Genomic DNA, 23,070 nt, shown 5'->3' on the forward strand with positions numbered 1-23,070 from the left:
AAACGTTGTAAACTTAGAAACAAATAAGACAAGTCCTTAATGATTTAGTAACTTTTAACAAAATTGGGTACTAGCCCAAGCTAATCTACTAGTGGTACTGGTCTTGCTTAGGGTCAAGTTAGTAGTTCAAAGAGACTTCAGAGCCTTGCTAATTCACCACTAAATATTTTGAGGAAAGTCATGTCTCAAAATTAGATTTGAGAAGAGAAAAAAACCCACCAAGCTTCATGCATTTCGTCTTAGTAATGGTTTACTTACCCGACACCGTCAATGGTGTGTTCAGATCCTTCCATGGTATCCAGATCCCAGTGAAAATGAAACTGCTCAAATTCATATGTTCCACTTAGTCCAGCACCACTTATTGTGATCTTTTCACCGCTTTTAGTTTTGACAGTAGCCTGCACTAAAAGGAAAAGACCAAAATTAAAACATTTAAGATATTAAAGGCTGATTGGGCTTTAAGTAAAAGTCAATATTTTCAAGGCCAGCTTTCTTGAATTGGCTGGAGTGTTTGATTGCTTCACAATATGACTAAATAAAAACTGTTTTGCTTTATTGTTTTAAGTAATACGAAAATTTTCCCTAGTATAAAAAGAGATCATTCTGCAAATGACGCATATGACGTCAAATCCATAATTTTTTTTCTAAGATTAATGCTCTTGAAAATTTTTCTAAAACTTCTAACTTACCTAGATCATTTTATTTCCCTGATTATCCCGGAATACAAATTTTACCGAAAAAATATGTAGGCATTTTCGAGGAAAATACATATATATATAATTAAACATACAATTATTATTTTTCTATAAAGATAGGATACATATAGTATATATATATATATATATATATATATATATATATATATATATATATATATATATATATATATACTAGCTGTTGGGGTGGTGCTTCGCGCCACCCCAACACCTAGTTGGTGGGGGCGCTTCGCGCCCCCCCCCCCCCAAGCCCCCCGCGCGCGTAAGTCGTTACGCACCATATTAGTTACGCGCCATTGTAGTTGTGTCCCTATGTCCCACCTGTGAATATAGATATATATATATATATATATATATATATATATATATATATATATATATATATATATATATATATATATATATATATATATATATATATATATATACTAGCTGTTGTCCCACCTGTGAATATAGATAGATATATATATATATATATATATATATATATATATATATATATATATATATATATATATATATATATATATATATATATATATATATATATATATATATATATATATATATATATATATATATATGGTTTTAACTACGTAAAACTTGCGAATATACAACATTCTTTGCTGTCCCATTGTCTTTGCATATAAATAGATTGTCAGGTTTACCGACTCTTGAACATGCAACATATAATGGTCCATGGGAAAACAATCTGTATTCAGATCTATACCTCATGATTCTAATGATTGCCCTTGAGCTTTGTTGATGGTGATTGCTAATCGACCATTCCCTGTCCCGGTGTCCCGGTCGTCATTTATATCCCCCTGTTTCCCCCGGTGTCCCCGTTGTAGTTGTGTCCCTGTGTCCCGGTCGTCATTTATATTCCCTGTGTCCGGTCGTCATTTGTATCCCGGTGTCCCGGTCTGTATATACATTCGTTTTTTAGTTTTGTTTTTCTCCTTTATTTTTTTCCTTTTTTTTTCTTTTTTAGTTTATTTAGATTTTTAGATTTTTTAGTTTTTTTATTAGTTTTTAGTTTTTTTTTCTTTTTTTTTGTAGTTTTTACCTTCTTTTTAGTTTTGTTAGTTTTTTTTTTTACTTATGTCCTGGTCGTCATTTATACTCCCTGTGTCCCGGTGCTTTGTTGATTGCTAATCGAACATTCCTTTTGTCCTGGTCGCTTTCTCTTTGAGTGTCGTCATTTATTTTTTTCTTTTTTAGTTCTTTTAGTTTTTACCTTTTTTAGTTTTTTTTAGTTTTTTAGATGAAAATTTTTTTTAGTTTTTTCCTTTTTTTCTTTTTAGTTTTTTATTGGTTTTTACCTTTATTTTAGCTTATTTTTCAGTTTTTTCCTTTTTTTTAGTTTTTTTTTATTTTTTATTTTTTTTAGTTTTTTACCTTTTTTTAGTTTTTTTAGTTTTTTTAGTTTTTTTAGTTTTTTACTTTTTTTATTAGTTTTTAGTTTTTTTTTGTAGTTTTTGCCTTTTTTTAGTTTTTTCAGTTTTTTTTAGTTTTTTATTGGTTTTTACCTTTATTTTAGCTTATTTTTCAGTTTTTTCCTTTTTTTTAGTTTTTTTTAGTTTTTAGTTTTTTTAGTTTTTTACCTTTTTTTAGTTTTTTTAGTTTTTTTAGTTTTTTAGCTTTTTTATTTTTTTTATTAGTTTTTAGTTTTTTTTGTAGTTTTTGCCTTTTTTTAGTTTTTTTAGTTTTTTAGCTTTTTTATTAGTTTTTAGTTTTTTTTGTAGTTTTTGCCTTTTTTTAGTTTTTTTCTTTTTAGTTTTTTTGTAGTTTTTACCTTCTTTTTAGTTTTGTTAGTTTTTTTTTTACTTATGTCCTGGTCGTCATTTATACTCCCTGTGTCCCGGTGCTTTGTTGATTGCTAATCGAACATTCCTTTTGTCCTGGTCGCTTTCTCTTTGAGTGTCGTCATTTATTTTTTTCTTTTTTAGTTCTTTTAGTTTTTACCTTTTTTAGTTTTTTTTAGTTTTTTAGATGAAAATTTTTTTTAGTTTTTTCCTTTTTTTCTTTTTAGTTTTTTATTGGTTTTTACCTTTATTTTAGCTTATTTTTCAGTTTTTTCCTTTTTTTTATTTTTTTTTTTTTTTATTTTTTTTTGTTTTTTACCTTTTTTTAGTTTTTTTAGTTTTTTTAGTTTTTTAGCTTTTTTACTTTTTTTATTAGTTTTTAGTTTTTTTTTGTAGTTTTTGCCTTTTTTTAGTTTTTTTCAGTTTTTTTTTTAGTTTTTTATTGGTTTTTTACCTTTATTTTAGCTTATTTTTCAGTTTTTTCCTTTTTTTTATTTTTTTTTAGTTTTTAGTTTTTTTAGTTTTTTACCTTTTAGTTTTTTTAGTTTTTTTAGTTTTTTAGCTTTTTATTTTTTTTATTAGTTTTTAGTTTTTGCCTTTTTTTAGTTTTTTTAGTTTTTTAGCTTTTTTATTAGTTTTTAGTTTTTTTTGTAGTTTTTGCCTTTTTTTAGTTTTTTTAGTTTTTTAGCTTTTTTATTTTTTTTATTAGTTTTTAGTTTTTTTTGTAGTTTTTGCCTTTTTTTAGTTTTTTCAGTTTTCAGTTTTGTCACCTGATCCAGTTTTTTCAGGTGACGTCACCTGATCCACAGATCCACACACAATCAACTTATTTTTATATATATAGATATATATATATATATATATATATCTATATATATAAAAATAAGTTGTCTGTCTGTGGATGTGTGGATGGATGTGTGGATGGATGTGTCAGGTGACGTCACCTGAAAAAACTGGATTAGGTGACGTCAAAACTGAAAAAACTAAAAAAAGGCAAAAACTACAAAAAAAACTAAAAACTAATAAAAAAAATAAAAAAGCTAAAAAACTAAAAAAACTATAAAGGTAAAAACCAATAAAAAACTAAAAAAAAACTGAAAAAACTAAAAAAAGGCAAAAACTACAAAAAAAAACTAAAAACTAATAAAAAAAGTAAAAAAGCTAAAAAACTAAAAAAACTAAAAAAACTAAAAAAAGGTAAAAAACTAAAAAAAATAAAAAATAAAAAAAAACTAAAAAAAAGGAAAAAACTGAAAAATAAGCTAAAATAAAGGTAAAAACCAATAAAAAACTAAAAAAAAAAAGGAAAAAACTAATAAATGACGACACTCAAAGAGAAAGCGACCAGGACAAAAAACTAAAAAAAAAGGCAAAAACTACAAAAAAACTAAAAACTAATAAAAAAAATAAAAAAGCTAAAAAACTAAAAATACTAAAAAAAGGTAAAAAACTAAAAAAACTAAAAACTAAAAAAAAACTAAAAAAGGTAAAAACTAAAAGAACTAAAAAAGAAAAAAATAAATGACGACACTCAAAGAGAAAGCGACCAGGACAAAAGGAATGTTCGATTAGCAATCAACAAAGCACCGGGACACAGGGAGTATAAATGACGACCAGGACAATAACGACCGGGACACAGGGACACAACTACAACGGGGACACCGGGGGAAACAGGGGGATATAAATGACGACCGGGACAAAAAAACTAAAAAGAAATAAAAACTAAAAACTAATAAAAAAAACTAAAAAATCTAAAAATCTAAATAAGCTAAAAAGAAAAAAAAAGGAAAAAAATAAAGGAGAAAAACAAAACTAAAAAACGAATGTATATACAGACCGGGACACCGGGATACAAATGATGACCGGGACCCGGGACACAGGGAATATAAATGACGACCGGGACACAGGGACACAACTACAACGGGGACACCGGGGGAAACAGGGGGATAACCTGACAATCTATTTATATGCAAAGACAATGGGACAGCAAAGAATGTTGTATATTCGCAAGTTTTACGTAGTTAAAACCATATATATATATATATATCTATATTCACAGGTGGGACATAGGGACATAACTACAATGGCGCGTAACTATTATGGCGCGTAACGACTTACGCGCGCGGGGGGGCTTGGGGGGGGCGCGAAGCGCCCCCACCAACTAGGTGTTGGGGTGGCGCGAAGCGCCACCCCAACAGCTAGTATATATATATATATATATATATATATATATATATATATATATATATATATATATATATATATATATATATATATATATATATATATATATATATATATATATATATATATATATATATATGTTTTTAACTACGTAAAACTTGCGAATATACAACATTCTTTGCTGTCCCATTGTCTGTGCATATAAATAGAATGTCAGGTTTAACGACTCTTGAACATGCAACATATAATGGTCCATGGGAAAACAATCCGTATTCAGATCTATACCTCATGATTCTAATGATTGCCCTTGAGCTTTGTTGATGGTGATTGCTAATCGACGATTCCCTGTGTCGCCATCGTCATTTATATATCCCCCTGAGCCCCCCGGCATCCCTGTTGTAGTTGTGTCCCTGTGTCCCGGTCGTCATGTCCCGGTGTCCCGGTCGTCATTTGTGTCCCGGTCTGTATATACATTCGTTTTTGAATTGGTCTTTTTTTTAGGTTTTAGTTTTTTACCTTTTTTTAGTTTTTTTTCTTTTTTTTTAGTTTTGTTTTTCTCCTTTATTTTTCATTTTTTTCCTTTTTCATTTTATTTTCTTTTTTAGTTTTTTTTAGCTTTTTAGCTTTTTTAGTTTTTTATTAGTTTTTAGTTTTTTTTTCTTTTTAGTTTTTTTGTAGTTTTTACCTTTTTTTTAGTTTTTAATTTTTTTTTACTTATGTCCTGGTCGTCATTTATACTCCCTGTGTCCCGGTCGTCATTTGTGTCCCGGTCTGTAATTTCTCTTTGAGTGTTTTTTCTTTTTAGTATTTTTTAGTTTTTTACATTTTTTCTTTTTTCAGTTTTCTTTTTCTTCTTTATTTTTCAGCTTCACTATGAAATACATATCGCCGAACCTTTGTTTTTTTAACTAAAATCTGGTAGGCATTGATGACCTTATCCAAGTCAAAATCCCAAACCCAATCATCATCGCTATCATTTTCAGTTTTGATATGTTTTGACTCTCGCTGTCCAGGTGGATCTTCATCTAACTGCGCGGTTTTGCGTTCTTTAGCCTCAAGCCTGTTTCCTTGCTGTTCTTTTGATTCCTCGGCACGCTTTCTTTTCTGACTTTCTCTATCAGCAGCAAGTTTTTTGGCATAGACTCTTTGAGCATCTTCATCGGCTTTGGCCATTGTAAGTTCATCAGTCATTTTAAACTTAAACATTAATAGATTTCTACGTGAACATATATGTCTTAAATATCTTTAATGACGTCACCGTCATAGCAAAAATGACGACAACTAACTTCATGACGTCAGTCGACACAGAAAAATGACGTCACCTGACAGACAGACACACAGACAGACAACTTATTTTTATATATATAGATATATATATATATATATATATATATATATATATATATATATATATATATATATATATATATATAATATAAATATATATATATATAATATATAAATATATAAGATATATATATATCTATATAAATATATAACGATATCTACTAAGATTCAAACTTTTGGTTTTCTTTTTAAGGTTTTTGAATGGTTTTAATTCTTTGTTAAAAATATACATAAATATTTGTGCACTACCAGCAGCCGGGCCCTAGCACTTGACACTTGGCTGGCTTCTATATATAGATTCTCATTGTCACTTGTCTTCTAAACGCAGACAATTTTCTGTCTTTTCCAAGATATTTCATTATTAAAGCAATTCTTATTTCTGACAACGATATCTACTAAGCTTCAAACTTTTAGTTTTCTTTTTTAGGATTTTCGAATTTTTGTAATTCCTTGTTAAAAAATATTTTTGCAACTACCGGTTTTTTGCTCTTTACGTAATTTAATGTTTTTTCATACTGTATCCTTTCAAAGATATTTGATTATTAAAGCAAGTCCAATTTCTAACAACGATTTCTACTAAGCTTCAAATTTTTGGTTTTCTTTTTTAAGGTTTTTGAATTGTTGTAATTCCTTGTTAAGAAAATAAATAAAAACAAGCTTTTTTTTTAACTGCAAGTAAGGAGCGACATTAAAACTTAAAGCGAGCAGAAATTATTCTGCATAAGAGAGAGGTTGTCCCCTCCTCACCGCCCCGCTCTTTACGCTAAAGTTTGTCTTTACGGTCTTTACGGTCTAAAGTTTGTCGTAAAGTCTGTACGGTGAGCCAAAATCAAAACATGCATTAATTCAAAAACGTTCGGAAATTAAATAAAAAACAACCTTTTTAACTGCAAGTAAGAAATGACATATAAATTTAAAACGAACAGAAATTATTCTGTATATGAGAGGGGTTGTCTCCTCCTCAACGCCCCGCTCTTTACGCTAAAGTTTTTTATCCTTTTAAAAAGTAAAGTTGTGAAAAAAAGTCAAACTTAATCGTGAGTCAAACTTGCTTTACTCCACTTTCGACTATGAATTTTTCAGTTTCCTCGCCATAGATTCTTATCCGGCTTGTTGACTCTGAGTAATGTGCCTGAATTAGTTCAATAAACTTTACAGGCATGCCATCAATTTCTAGGATATATATATATATATATATATATATATATATATATGTATATATTAATATATATATATATATATATATGTATATATATATATATATATATATATATATATATATATATATATATATATATATATATATATATATATATATTATATATATATATATATATATATATATATATATATATATACATATAATATATATATATACATATATATATATATATATATATATATATATATATATATATATATATGTATTTAATCAACAGCAATAGCTGTTGATTAAAATTACTAAAAATTACTAAATTGCTGCCAACTAAAATTACTCACCGATGCAATTCTAAGAACTGATGTGCAGTAATTTTTTTTAAAATGTGATTCTAGAGTTAGAGTATTTGCTGAAGTTTGGGCCTGAATTACCTGTCTTACCAGTCTTCGAAACAAAAGATTAACGGAGAGGGGAATCATAATCATTGGGCTAAAAATCATGAATGTTCTTGTCAACTAAATCAGAAGCATCAATTATCACCGTCGATCGATCTTTACCTATAACCTATGCATACTGATGGTTAGAATTTTTATCGAAGCAACAACAACACCTAAGGTGGAAAAATACCTGAGTAAAAAACCATAACGCCAACTAAAATCAGCCACTTGATGCAATTCTAAACCCTGATATGCACTAATTTCCTAGGCTATTTCTAGACTATTTGCAGAAACTGGAATCTGAAGTACTTACCTGTTTTACCAGTGTTCTGAACGACAAGCTCACGGAGAGGGGAATCATAATTGCTAAGCTCTAGATCTTGAATGTTCTCATCAACCACTTCAGAAGTATCAATATTCACTGGTGATTGCTCTTTACCTATGAAATAAAGAATTTATTACGTGATCACAGATTGGAAGTATTTTCAATGACAAACATAAAGATTACTTTTAAAAACCATTTGGCTAAAAAAACTTTTTCTTTATTATTACAAGCTTGTTATTTCTCATTTGTCCCTTCAGAACTAAATTTCTTTGTCAGTCTTCACTTTTCACTAAGCATTAGTAAACCAGAAGTAATAGTAAGCCCAGTTAGAAAAAAACTGAGCTATTTTTTCGCTAGAAATATGGAATAATATGACTAGGATATGAAATATATAAGAAAAATTAAAGGAATGGAACTGAAACACTCCTTTTTTTTTCAAATAAGTTACGTGCAATAATCCATTTTTTTCTTCTTGGTAATAATGCCAATCTTTCCTAAAGAACACCTGTGAATAAAATATCAATGTATTTTTTGTAACAAATATCTGGACCTGTATGAGTTTTGTGTCAGGGTCAGGGGAGAAAAGTACCAGAAATGGTCTCCGTATAACTAAGATCGAGTAATCAATTTAAGTTTAAAGCTGGGCATTGAAGGACCACGGGTACTGGCACAACTATCACCTATGATTGAAAACAGTGATTCAAAAGGCGTTTTATACTAGACATGTAACGTGGCAAGGTATCTAAAAGTTTTCCAAATATAATGAAGTAGCTCAGGTAAAGCTGAATGCAAATCTAGAATCTAGCTTTTAAAATTTTCGAGAGGTCTCATAAATCACAACACGCATTAATATAAATGGAAAAATGAAAAAAAAGGACACAAGCTCACCAATGCACGTGATGCCGTTGTCGAAGAATCCTTTAGTGCACTGGCATGAGTAAGAGCCTCTATCTTCAACGTTACAAACAGCCTTTGTATCTCCATTTTTGGTACAGGGGTTAGGTGCACATGGATCTAGAATGAAGAAAATCAAATAGTTAAAGAGTTCTAGTCTTTATAAAAGTAAAGTGCTATATTTACTTTGGTTTTGTTTTTTTCAACGTTCTATTCTATAGTATTACAGAATTACAGTATTACACTTTCGGGAGGGCTAGAATCTCGGTATTTTTCCGATTCTCCCAAAAAGTTTCTTGAAACGTACCATTATTATGACTCATCTTTTCCATTTTTTACTCTAAATTCTACCTCCGCCTGCGCCCACATTACTTGATCTTTTTCTTTGTATCAGACAGAAAGTCTCTCTCTCTCTTTCTCTCTCTCTCTCTCTCTCTCTCTCTCTCTCTCTCTCTCTCTCTCTCTCTCTCTCTCTCTCTCTCTCTCTCTCTCTCTCTCTTAGATGTTGTCAGTCATTATTATTTTTTGTTGCATTTTCTGAGTATGATACACTATGATACATGATACTATGATACTATGATACACTTAATGAATTTTCCCCTTTCTCTGTTTTTCTGATCAACTTTGAGCGGAAGTATACAGAGATATGCTGAGACATATAAAAAAATACACAAATTAACATAGACACGCAACACACATTTACGCAAACACGTGCCCACACACTGATTCAAGCTAAGATAAAACCGTACACAAGAACACAGACGTGTAAAATATCTCACGAACAGACACAATACACAAATACATAAACACACACATCCATTCAAAAAGCCACAATTGCTCAGAAACACACAGAGGCACGAAAAGGCGCTCATACCAAATCAGTGACCTGAGAAGCAGATCTTGAACTTATTGGCTATTAAATATTAAAAAAAGACAATTCTTTTAACTGAAAGTAAGGAGCGATACTAAAATTTAAAACGAACAGAAATTACTCAGTATATGAAAGGGGCTGTTCCCTACTCAACGCCGCGCTCTTTACGCTAAAGTTTGACTCTTTCTCTCAAATCTATTCTTTAAAACAGTAACAAAATTTAGAGTAAAGAGCGGGGCGTTGAGGAGGGAATAGCCCCTTTTATATACTGAGTAATTTCTGATCGTTTTAAGTTTTAATATCGCTTCTTGCTTACAGTTAAAAAAAACTAATTTTTTTTATTTAATTTCTGAACGCTTTTGAATTAATGCATATTTTGATTTTGACTCTCCGTACATGAATAATTAAAACGAAATTTGCATACTAATTTGTTTTTATGGCTAAATAGCTTTCTTATAGTTTTGATTGGATGATTTTGGGAAAAAGGAGTGAGGGAGTAGACCTAGTTACCCCTCAATTTTTTGGTTATTTAAAAGGCAACTAAGACTTTTAATTATTTACGAACGTTTTTAGTAGTAAAAATATTCGTAACTTACGAATTAACTTACGTAAAGAACTTCTATATTCGTATGTTTTCATCACGTATATGAGGGGGTTCGCCCCCTCGTTAATACCTCGCTCTTTACACTAAAGCTTAAATTTTGTCCCAATTCCTTAAGAATGACCCCTGAATCACAAAGGCCATAGAAAAATTAGTTGAAATTACTAAAATAACTTTAGCGTAAAGAGTGAGGTCCCCTTCATGGAAATTATCTGTCCCTATGACAAATTCCTCCATGGAAAGTTCCCCCCGCATAACCCCCTCCTCTCAACCCCTCCCCCAGCTAAAAAAATCCCCCTGAAAGTGTCTGTACACTTCCCAATAATCAGTACTATATGTAAACAATGGTCAACGTTTGTAACTTGCAGCCCCTCCCACGGAGACTATGGGGGAGTAAGTCGTCCCCAAAGACATAGTTATTTCGTTTTTCGACTATGCTGAATAAAATGGCTATCTCAGAATTTCGATTCGGTGACTTTGGGAAAAAATGAGCGTGGGAGGGGGCCTAGGTGCCGTCCAATTTCTTTGGTAACTTAAAAAGGGCACTAGAAATTTTGATATTCGTTAGAATGAGCCCTCTCATGACATTCTAGGACCACTGGGTTGATACGATCACAACTGGGAAAAAAAACAAAAAAAGAACAAATGAGCACGTATCCACATTTTTGTAGATAGGAGCTTGAAACTTCTACTGTAGGGTTCTCAGACACGCTAAATCTGATGGTATTATTTTTGTTAAGATTCTATGACTTCCCTAAACTTAATGCGACTTATATATTTAAAATCAGCATTAAAATGCAATTCTTTTGATGCAACTATTGTTATAAAAAATTCAATTTTATTACTATTGGTTACTATTGAGTTACTGGTTACTATTGAGTTACTGGTTACTATTTGGTTACTATTGTTTTGGTTACTATTGAGCCAGGTCGCTCCTTACTATAGTTCGTTACCAAGAACTGTTTGATTTCTCTACAAACCAAAACTTCTTCGATATTCAGGAAGAAAAAAAAAACTTATATAAGAAATAATATTTTGACTAACTTTTAGGGCACAGGTTGGATGGTAAGCCTTCCTCAGGGTGTATGCAACGTATAGTTACTGTTCTCATCAATCCAACCGTTTTTATAACTGTAGAAGGTATATCCTCTTTTCTTCCATGGAGAATTCCAAATATGTCTGGAAAAAATATTAAATTTCCTCCTCCAATTGAGCGTTGTATACTTGGCTGAATTTGATTGGCTTGGGCATAACCGTAAAAATGATGATACGTCCTAAAAAGGTGTAAAATAGGTTAGGTGTAAGACGAAAGACTTATTATATATACTTGATAGCCACACTTAAATACTACTTTTCAAAATCCCAAATTTAGGTACTTACCGCAGTAATGAGTTAGTTTGGCGATTTTCTTTCTAGCAAAATTCGGCTGCTTGGGTCTTCAGCCAGTTTGTCACTCCTTCTTGCAACTGTGTATAGTCATCAAAACGCTGCGTTGTCAGCCACTTTTACTTCATTAGAAGCAAGTGGCAGTCACTCTTCCAACTTGCACACTTTCGTAGTTTTGCACTCTTTTTTTTACCTTGTTGTACTGTTTTCTTTGACGGACGGGAAATGCACTCTTTTTGCCAATTTGTAGCTGAAATTATTTTTTGCAATCTTTTACGAAATGCCGATAGAAAAAGCTTTGGCGACGCAAAACTTCAGTTTAAATTATTTGAGTACAAAGGATACAACCGCTAGCTGCTGTGATCCCCGTTATCTCTGCCTATGCCATTCCTCATTCTTTCAGTCGTATTTTCAGTATTTCCAACCATTTAAGAACAAATGGATCAAATCAAAGTCAAGTCAACAAGTGGATACGAGGAAAGCTGAAATTCAAATTTAATAAAAGAAGTCAAAAGCTGTTTGGTACAACCATGCTTCTTGGAAATGGAACAGGGAATATGCAGCAAGGGGATGGAGAAGGAACAACCAAAACAAACCTTTATCAAAGTGTACTTAAATTTCTAGCAGAGTATTATATATATATAAATACATATTACTCTTCTCGCTGTCAAAATTAAAGTAACCCGACCTAGCCTAAATATGTTGAATACATACCTAAGTTCAAAAAGACAAAAAAAAATCCATGTTTTCATTAATATAATATTTGCACTATAATCTTAAAAAAACATTGAAAAAGCACTTGGAAAAAAACTTAAAATAGACACGTAAAGATTTAATAAGCGCTTGAACATTAATTACCCTTTCAACAATAAACATACTTACATGGGATATAAAATACACACTTTTTCGAAAATACTAGAACGCTAATTGGTGAAGATGATTAAAAGGTATCAAACGAAGGCGTCCCAACATCAGCGCATGACCTATTAGTATGCGAAAGGGTAGTGAATACTTGAAACCACGTTTACCTTCAAAATGGCTCACAATCTGAAAGATATTTATGAGAATATTGGTGAAGTGGGAAGTTTCAGTTCCCCCACAACACTTGCTTCAGTGGCTGGATTTGAAGAAAAGAAGGTAGCGACAGAGTATTTAAAGAGGGAACCCAGTTATACTCTTCATCGAAATCATAGAGCTCAAGGTAATCCTTATCAAAAACTAAAGCCTTTTACCCATTGCATATATTACAAGCAGATCTTTTGACTCTAAACGAGATTCAAAGGTGTCACATGCAAGTGTATTTTACGTGCAATCAGCGTTTTTGTTCGCTATGCATATACCGTTACATTGTGTTCAAAGAGAGGAGATGAAGTTTATAGAGCCCTTGAATCTATCTTTGAACTGTATTGTTATACACAAATTCAAACAGATAAAGGTAGTGAATCTGTTAATCCGGCTTTAAAAAAATGTTTTGTTGAAATACGATACAATATTCTATCATAGTTATAGTCCAACAAAGGCGGCGTTGGCTGAACGATTGATAAGAGCTATTCGACTTTCAATCTAGAGAAATTGTAAATTGAAAAATACTGCTGCTTTTATTCAAGATTTAAACAAATCATGTTGATTTATAATCAACACTCTCATTGATCCTTGTCAAATCTTGGTGTTCTTGAAGTTCATCACGGTAAAGATACACTTGACATTTTTCATATACAAACATTCTAGTGAAAAGTAAATGAAACAGAAGAAATTCAATGTTGGTGATAAAATTCGAATGTCGAACTAGTAGTATTTTTAAAAACGGAATTATTTGTGGTACTGTGACATTTTTAATGTGTCAAAAGTCCTAGACACTAAAACTCTAACAGATCGTCTACATGATATGAAAAACGATGAGAATCTTGTCAGTATAAGACTATGCATTACAAAATCTCGAAACAACAGAATATATCAGATTGAAAGATATTAGTCAAACTCCCAAGGGTAATGGACAGTTGCTTGTTCGTTGGCTAGGGTAAAACTCTGATTTTAATTCTTGAATTAACACTGAAGACAATGCCTAATGATTTCTATGTGACAGTCATGTACAATGTCTCTGCCCCCCTCTATGATGAATTGACTAATCTGGTGGTTTTTGGAGAAAATTCGCCCCGGTATCACATTTGATGGAAAGTATGAAGTTGCGCTTGTCGGTTGCAATCTCAAAATTATATATGATATCACGAGAAAAGATCGTACGTATGACACAAAAGTTAGACCAGGTAATTTACCAGTTTATGACGAGGAAGAAGAATGGATAAAATCACTTAACTCTGAATTATACTCTTATCTTACCCTTAAAAACAAAGAGTATAGTAGTATAAATGATTTCTGTCATGCAATCAATAGAAAAATATTGGATAGCAAAAATTATTTATTCAATTTTAGCTATTCAATGGATGATGGTAGTGCTTACATTAGTCTTGCCATCGAGAATGAAATGTTTCATCTCAACAATAATCTGAGAGATGTTCTTGGTTTTGAACAGAATATAATTGACAGTAAAAGTGCTTGAGATCTTAATGGGATGAAATGTGTTATTTTTGCAGACTATTCACCAAGCTTCTCATCCGACAACTGTGTATTTATGCATCCTTTGTTGAGACATCGAGAGTCGGTAATATACAATGTCCCCCCCCCCAACATGTTCTTGAACGAAAGAACCTTCAATATATTCCAATAAACGCTTCCTATTTGGAATTCTGTCAGTTAACATTAAGAATCGAATTGGGCAATCCTTTAGCAAGTTTGGCTGTGATTTTATATCATTTTTAATCCATTTAGTGGATTGCTAATAGAAAAAGTAATTTTTTAGTCCTGATATTGAATTCTATGTTGCTACTCCTATCACAACAATTGGACTATAACATAAAATATACAGATGAACTATAACAGGGGCATCCCTCCATGTCGGGCTATGGCCTGGACAAGTAGTTTGCTAAGGTACTTTGCTTCACGCTATCCTTAGCTAAAATATATTGCTATGGCTGCCTTGGATTTGGCATGCTTTAAACTATATGATTAGAGCCTCGGGAACAAATTTTTAAGAAAGTGTTTCACAGTATCTCAGGTGTAGCTCCCCTTCCCTCAGCGAGAGATTGAAATCACGCCAAAGCGGAAAAGGTTCAAAAAGGGCGAGAAACACTTCTCACTTATCAGTCTCTACTCAGGTGAAAAGTGAACCTCACTCTTGACAAAGAAGAGAAAAAAATAAGGGTAAAAATTGTTAAATCGAAAAATTATTTCTTTTCCTAAAAATGACATATTTACCACATAAGGAGTCTATCATTCAGTCACCTCTTTTCTAATCTTTTAAATGCAGAAAATGTCAATTTGGGTGTTAAACATGGTTACTATAGACAATTTTATCCATAACAATCGCTCTCTAAAAACTTCATTTTCAAATTTATTCCAGTGAAGACAATTTCATAGATTCATTTCCATATTTATAGATTTGCATTTTATTTTCAAACAATAAAGAAATGACAAAAAAAGCGTTGCCGAGGGATTATCCTATGAAAATTGTGTACTACACAATTTGTTTAGACAAATAAGTGTCAATATGGCTTCTCTACGAGCCTGCCAGTGAGCCTGATGCAATTGGACATTTCTTTCGAAGTCCTCATATTAGTTGGGTTTTAAATCAAGGAAAAAATTACACTTTACGCAATTATGCTCCAATGTGTCTTTTAGCATTCAATACGGAATTAAAATAAACACGACTTGAGGCACAGTAAGCTTCATGTGTACCTGTCTGTTAAGACTGTTTCGGGTGAGAATGTCATCTTGCGTTTCAATAATTACCAAAATTCGATTTTGCGTAGTGACAAGGTGGCTTTAGGCACTGAAGATAAACTCATGGATTTGGAAGATTCATCAACTCAAATCGTGTTTAAGAACATGAAGCCATTGTGGGCTTTTAGAGGCATCCTGAAAGAAACCCGAGAAATACTATGCGATTGGTAGAGACATTTGAGATACTGGATGGGGAAGATTGTATAGGCGTAGCTATAGTTGGACTTATTAAACAGCCAACAAGTCAATTTCACAGCTGCGCAACATAAACTATCCAATGAATCTATCGTCGGAGGACGAATTAGCCATTAAAAATAAAGAAATTTGTTGGGTGTTTAAGAAAAAAAATTGTTGAGGATAGTGAGGAAATGTCATTCTGCGACTAAGACCATTTTAGCAACTCCATTTTATCGGGGAGAGTAACTTTCGGGGGTGGCAAATAAATCTTTTAAGTCAAATGTTAAACAACAGTATTTTTTGCCGGCTTAATTGCACACTTCCAACTATGATTTGAAATTCATATTACTAGCATTGGCATATTTGCAAAAGCTGAAGTTGTTGATTGCACATGAGTAGACAGGTCTTTTTCATATAAAATCATAGCCAAATCGTCTTAGAAGCTGCTGCTCTTGGAATTCAAATGAAAAACAATTGAAAATAATGAAACGTATTTGAACAAAATCCAATTTTTAGATTCCTATTGCTTTTTCCCAAAATCACTAAGTCAATTAACTAAATTACAAAAAAGGCAACGATTTAAATAGTTTCTTCTCTTCAGAAAGCTCTTTCCAAATGATAAAATGAGTGTCTTATCAAAGAGTAACGATATACACCCGTATGAGTACTACACCTCCCCCTCGAGGCTAGGTGAAGAAAAATTGCCGCCCATCGAAGCGTTTTATGATTCTGGCACTGCCGAATATGAATTTTCTACGAGAGTTTAGGACAAAAAAGGGTGTGAAAATCTGAATGATCATTATAAAATGCACCTGACAAGTGATGCATTGACGTTGTTGGATATTATCTGTAAAAATACAGACAAAATTTAGGAGGATTTTGGGTTGGATTTGGATTATTATTTTTTCAACTCCTCATCTCGTGATAGATTTAGTTTTAATAATCACTAATGAAAAATTACATCTGATCACTGACGTGGATCAGCACTTATTCGTAGCGAGATCCACGAGAGGAGGATTTGTATCTCACGGAGATTGTATCCTGGAAACCGATCCAACGGAAAACGCACCGTTGAAAATTCGACTGCTGTTTTCTTGATATGTTCGAGGCATCGTTTTGGCATCGTTCACTTGTACGTGCCCTACCCTGCAAAAAGATAGAAAACCCTTTTAAAAGAAAAGGGCTTGTTCGAGCGGGTGGTAGTTACTCCATTGTTACTGCCAATAATCTGGGGACTTATAAACAGTGTTCTCTTGATGGCAAAACCTTCAGATCACGGATGCGTGTTTATTTGTTTGTTTTTTCCCAGGGGTGATCGTATCGAATGAGTGGTCCTAGAATGTCGCGAGAGGGGTCATTTTAACGCAAATTAAAAGTTCAAGTTCCCTTTTTAAGTGACCAAATAAATTGGAGGGCACCTAGGCCCCCTCCCACGCTTAATTTTTCCCAAAAGTCACCGGATCAAAATTCTGAGATTGCCATTTTATTCACCATAGTCAAAAAACCTAATAATTATGTCTTTAGGGACGACTTACTCCCCCGCAGTCCCCGTGGGAGGGGCTGCAAGTTACAAACTTTGACCTGTGTTTACATATAGTAATGGTTACTGGGAAGTGTACAAACGTTTCCAGGGGGATTTTTTGGCTTAGGGGGGAGAATTGAGGTGGGGTGTTACGTGGGAGGATATTTCCATGTAGAAACTTCTCATAGGGGAAGAGAATTTCAATGAAGGGGGTGCAGGATTTTCTAGCATTATTTGAAAAACAACGAAAAAATAAATATGAAAAGTTTTTTCTAATGAAAGTAAGGAGCAACATTATAACTTAAAACGAACAAAAATTATTACGCATATGAGGGGTTTACCTCTTCTTTATACCTCACTCTTTACGCTAAAGTATTTTTTAGTAATTTCAACTATTTATTCTACGGCCTTTGTGATTCGGAGGTCATTCTTAAGGAATTGGGACAAAATCTAGGCTTTAGTGTAAAGAGTGGGTTATCGACGAGGGTTGTACCCCCTCATATACGCAATAAAAACATACAAATATAGAAGTTCGTTACGTAAGTGAATTTGGGAAGTTACGTATATTTTTTTCCAATGAAAACGTTTTTAAAAAATTAAAAGTTCTAGTTGCTTTTTTAAGTAATCAAAAACTTGGAGGGCAACTAGGCCTCCTCCCTCGCTCCTTATTTTCAAAATCTTCCGATTAATTGCAATTAATTAATATTGATACTTTCATTGACAATGAGACAATTGCCGATGATGAAAAATTAGTTTTATTTCAAAGTGTCCTTAGACGTGTCGATAAGTATAAACCCTACCACGAAAGACCACTCAAAGTAAATTTCATTGATCAACCTCAAAATTCACCACCATCCCCAGCACAAACAAAGGAGGAAAAAGATTTATCTAAAGTTTTATCGAGTTGTGTAGAACTAACGCCGCATTCATATCGCGAACAAAGTAAAAGACTCTTGACTAATCTTGCTGAAAATGAACATGTACAAATTGATGACAAAAATGATAATATAAGCCAGGGAAAGAATTACAAATTAATTGATTTGGTATCAGATGTAATTGCAAATCGTAAGAGATTTGAATCATTTGATAGTCTTTGTAAAATTTTTTAGAGTCTTCAAATTGTCCAAAAAGTCTTATTGGGAATATTTCAAAACGACTAACGGAACATAGGGAAATATCAAACGATGTTTTTAAATCATTTTTGGAAAATACTAGCACGCCAAGTGGGATTGATGATTCAAAAGTATCAAGAAAAGGCCTATTAATATCAGCACATTACCTATTAGTATGCAAAAGGGTAGCGGGCACTTCACACCGCTTTTACATTGAAAATAGCTCAAGTTTTGAAAAGTGTTTATGAAAATATTGTTAAAGTGGGCGTTTTAAGTTCCCCCACCACACATGAATTTCACGAGAGGGTACTTACAGAATGCACCTAGCTACACTCTTTATTGAAACCATAAGATTTTTATGGCAGTAATTATCAAAAAACTAAAGCCCTCATCAAACTGTAGATGTTACAGGCAGATCTTTTAACTATAGACGAGATTCAAAGTTTTATTCGCTTGTATCGCATTCAAAGAGTAGCCATGAAGTTGCTAGAGCCCATGAATATATCTTTGAACAATATTTGCATAGAGATATTCAAACAGATTGGGAAAGTGAACTTGTTAAGCCAAATTCAAAAATTGCTTTATTGATAAAAAAAACACAATACTCTATCATAGTCGTAGTCCGAAAGAGGTGGCATTGGCTGAGTGATTGATAAGAACAGTTCTACTTTTATTCTCGATATATTTTACGTTGAAAAATACTGTTGCTTTTATTCAAGATTGATATTAAATCATGTTGATTTATATTCAACGTCCTCGTCGATCCTTTCCAATCTTAGTCCTTTCGCAGTAATCACATTGACATTACAATTTTTCTGAAATATTTTTCCTATGAAAAGGTTATTAAAAAGAAGAAATATAATATTGGTGATACAGTTCAAATCAATTGAATAAGCAATATTTTTAAAAAGGGAAATTCATTTTGATCCACTGAACTTTTTGAAGTGTCAAAAGTCTTAATAACTAGTCCTGTAACTGATCATCTACATGATATTAAAAATGAAGAGATTTTCTGCGTTTTTTACGAGTATGAATTACAAAAAGTTAAAAACAATATAATGTGTCAGATTGAAAAGATATTAAAGAGTCGAACACGCAAGAGTAAGAGACGGTTGCTTGCTCGTTGGCTAGGATAAAACTCTGATATTTATTCTTAGATTGCCTCTGAAGAGGTTCACAATGCCTAATGATTTTTATGTTACATTCATGTCCGATGTCTCTGACCCCCTTTATCATAACATGAATAAAAAAGTGATTATTTGGAGAAAATCTCCACCATCATCAAATTTGAGGAAATGTATAAAGTTGCTCTTGTTGATTGTAAGCTTCAAAATACGTATGACGTCCTGAAAAAGGATATTACATAAGATACGAACATTAGACCCCAGGATTGGCCACTTGTTACCAAAGAATGGATAAAATCAATTAACTGGGCTGATTGCCAATTTGTCACATTACCATACAAAGAATATGGTAGCATGAATGATTAGTGTCGTGCTATCAATAGAAGAATTTCTGCTCGTTAAAATGGTGCATTCTATTTTAATTATTCAATGGAACAGGATGCGGCTTACGGTAGCTCTCCCATTGACAACAAAATGATTCATCTTAATGATAATCTAAAGATGTTTTTGGTTTAAACAAAATATAATCAACGGTAGAAGCGCTGGTACCATCAAAAGATAGATCGTGTGATTTTCGCTGACTATCCACCCGGCTTCTCATCTGACAATTTTATATTTGTTAATGCATCTTTTGTTTGGACATCGAGAGTCTGGAATATCAATGTCCCCCCCCCCCTCATATGTGTTGTTGAACCAAATAACCTCTCAAAAACCTGTAATTGAACCAAAAACTACAATATGAAGCACATTCAATATATTCCAGTCAACACTTCGTATTTGGAACTCAATTAACATTAAGAAGTTAACATTAAGAAGTGAGTTTGGCAATCTTCTAGCAATAACAAAAGATTTGGCTGTACTTGCATGATATTCAAACAAATTCAGTCAAAAAGCTGATAGAAAAATACTTTTGTTTGTCCTCGTATGGATTTTCACAGATTCAACTATTGCAGGGGTCGTTCGTCAATGTCCAGTTACGGTATGAGCAATTAGTTTGTTAGGTTGCTTCTCTCTCCACTACCCCTAGCTAAAAAATATATTTCACTAATTGCCACGGATTTTTTTTCTCTACACTACACGATTGGAGTTCTGGGAAGGATTTTAAAGAAACGGGTTCACAAAATCTCAGGTCAAACGTGCAATCCCTTGTCGAGCGATTGAAATAACGATAAAGTGGAAAAGGTCTAGCAAGGGCACAAATATCTTCATCACTCAATAGTATCAATTCAGGTCAGAAGCAAAAATCATCGCTCTTATCAAAGAAAAAAAAAACAAGAGTCAAAATTGTTGGATTAAAAAAGGATTTCTTTTCCTAGAAATGGCATACTTACCACGTAAGGAACCTCTTCCTTCAGTAACCTCATCTCTAAATCTTTTCTCAATGCGTGAAATATTGTTTGTGAGTTTAAAACATCGTTATTATGAGCGATTTTATTCATAACAACCGCTCTCTGAAAACATTCATTTTCAAATTTGTTCCATTGAAGACTATTTCATAGATTTGACTTCCACATTTATAGATTTGAATGTAATTTTCAAAAATCTAGCCTTGAAAAGCCAAGTGCAGCCGAGCGGTTATCCTGTGTAAATTGTGTACTAGACAATTGGCGACAACCTTTCAAATTATAAGAGTTATTACAATTCATGGCGATGACTCCGATGTCCTCTAAGCTATTCAGAGGTTTGGCTATTGCATATGACTGTAATACGGACACTGATGCTCGCAATATACTTTGAGATATGACAGCCAAAGATTTACACTTGGTTGGGAAAAAAATCCCGAGATATTTAATATACCCCAATGGTTCTCTCCCAATGTTAAGATTAATACCAAGCTACAACTTACTCTGTCCAATTTTATTCTTCAAAAAGTACTTGGCACTGCACCTGATATAACTCTCATCTCTCATCTCGACAATACTTCATGTGCTAAAACAGCAAGTTGTGAGTTCTGTTGCTTTCAGAATTGAGAAGCTAAGAGCTAATCGAAATAATATCAAATTGCTCGTTCTGCATAGAATCACGAATCATCGACTTGTTGTTACGGGTACCCGTACCTACACCGCTACATCATTTAGCGTAGGTACGTCATAGGTAGCTCGGTGGGATTCAAGTTACATTCATCTTGGTATGCAAGGTCAGAGTCATATCTTCTACATTATAGTGTAACTTGATTTTTTATATCTCTTCGTAAAGTCAATAATATTATTTTGATTCATATTGTAAAATTCACCTGCTTCAATTTATTGCTTATCCTCTGTGAAATTTACGTGGATTGCATAATCAACGCCTTTCATTATAGTCATTCATAATAGTACCATTCTCACAGGATAACCAGCTGCCCAATGTATACAAACATATTGGACATGCATAAAACTATTTTGTAATGTTGAATGTCTCACTTAAAAAAAAAAACTGACTTTTAATCGATTAAATAAATGTCTTCTAGGTGGAGGAACAATCGATTGTTGTCACATATCAAATCAATTGAACCTGTTCAAAAATGAGATTTTTTTGTCAAATTTCTTGTTGTCTAGCAAAATGGTTGTCAAATACATTTTCTAGCTCGTGGTTGAAAGCTAAGCCACAATATTATTTTCTTTTGTTTCAATTAATATGTCAATAAATGTAGTAAATGTATCTGGACCATGAAGTAAAAGTTTCAAAGAATAGTCCAAAGACGAAGAATCATTTTTCATTATATCTTTAACCATCCTTTGAGAAAATATTTTCTTTTGAAGAGACAACTCTTGAAAATCATCATCTAGAATCAAACATTTCTCCAAAGTAACTAGATTCCGTATGATTTTTCTTTGCTTAATTCCACCCACTTTCAATCTTGGAACTGTCACTGCCGATTATAGACTAACAGTGAATGAAGATTTTTATCACTAGTAACAAACTCATTCCTTATTTGTTGACTGATTATTGGGTCAATAAATGTATCCATGGGTAAAATATTATTGGCACTAGTAACGTTTGAAGAGGGTGTTTTTTCATCAATTCATGTTTAATTTCCTTGATGATAATCTTTGCTAGTGCCCTTTTTAATTTACTTGCGGTTTCACCATCTATTGCAGCTATGTTTTACATAGATTGCAGTTCCGGCACCTAGACAAGATATTTTGCATGATAATGCTAGATGAGTATTCTTTTCTTGTTTTTACCTTTCCCTGAATGGTAATAGTAGGAGCATGGTAATAGGATCTTTCAATAGGTAACATATTATCAGCAGCAATAGCAAGAAGTTGGCCTTCGTCATCAACTAAAAGTTTTATGTTTTCGTTCCTTTTGAACACTATCATCTCTGGAAATACTACTCAAACATATCCACCTCTATTACACTTGAATTTTCTCGGCATTTATTGTCATGACAACACGCGCTTACATATCCAATAGTGTTACCATTAGCACTTATTTCATAATTCAGATGTTTCTCTTTCCAGGCATTCAATGCTACTATAACGCTATCATGTGCACAAACTTTCTTGGAACATTCATTCTTCCAATGGAAAATAATGCTGAAGCCATTCTTAAGATCCAACAAGTCACGCCAAAATACGCCACCCTCAA

General features: G+C 32.5%; 1 protein-coding gene and 1 long non-coding RNA gene across 2 annotated transcripts in view; both read right to left on the reverse strand.

Annotated features, from left to right (window-relative positions):
• Positions 1 to 106: 106 nt before the first annotated feature.
• Positions 107 to 23,070, reverse strand: part of LOC136026765 (uncharacterized) — a 30,176-nt gene continuing 7,212 nt past the window's right edge. Inside the window, exons 3-6 of the mRNA XM_065703472.1 lie at positions 11,384 to 11,613; positions 8,862 to 8,987; positions 7,962 to 8,087; positions 107 to 403 (exon numbers count right to left, since the gene is read on the reverse strand). Coding sequence (XP_065559544.1) covers positions 255 to 403; positions 7,962 to 8,087; positions 8,862 to 8,987; positions 11,384 to 11,613 — 631 coding nt within the window. The 3' untranslated portion in view covers positions 107 to 254. The remainder of the gene's footprint in view (positions 404 to 7,961; positions 8,088 to 8,861; positions 8,988 to 11,383; positions 11,614 to 23,070) is intronic.
• LOC136026764 (uncharacterized) lies at positions 1,655 to 2,956 on the reverse strand. The gene is made up of 2 exons (XR_010617417.1): positions 2,512 to 2,956; positions 1,655 to 1,782 (listed from the first exon to the last, which is right to left on the reverse strand). It is a non-coding gene; the product is annotated as an uncharacterized LOC136026764 (long non-coding RNA).

This window comes from Artemia franciscana, chromosome 5 (assembly GCF_032884065.1).
Source record: "Artemia franciscana chromosome 5, ASM3288406v1, whole genome shotgun sequence".
NCBI classification, from domain to species: domain Eukaryota; kingdom Metazoa; phylum Arthropoda; class Branchiopoda; order Anostraca; family Artemiidae; genus Artemia; species Artemia franciscana.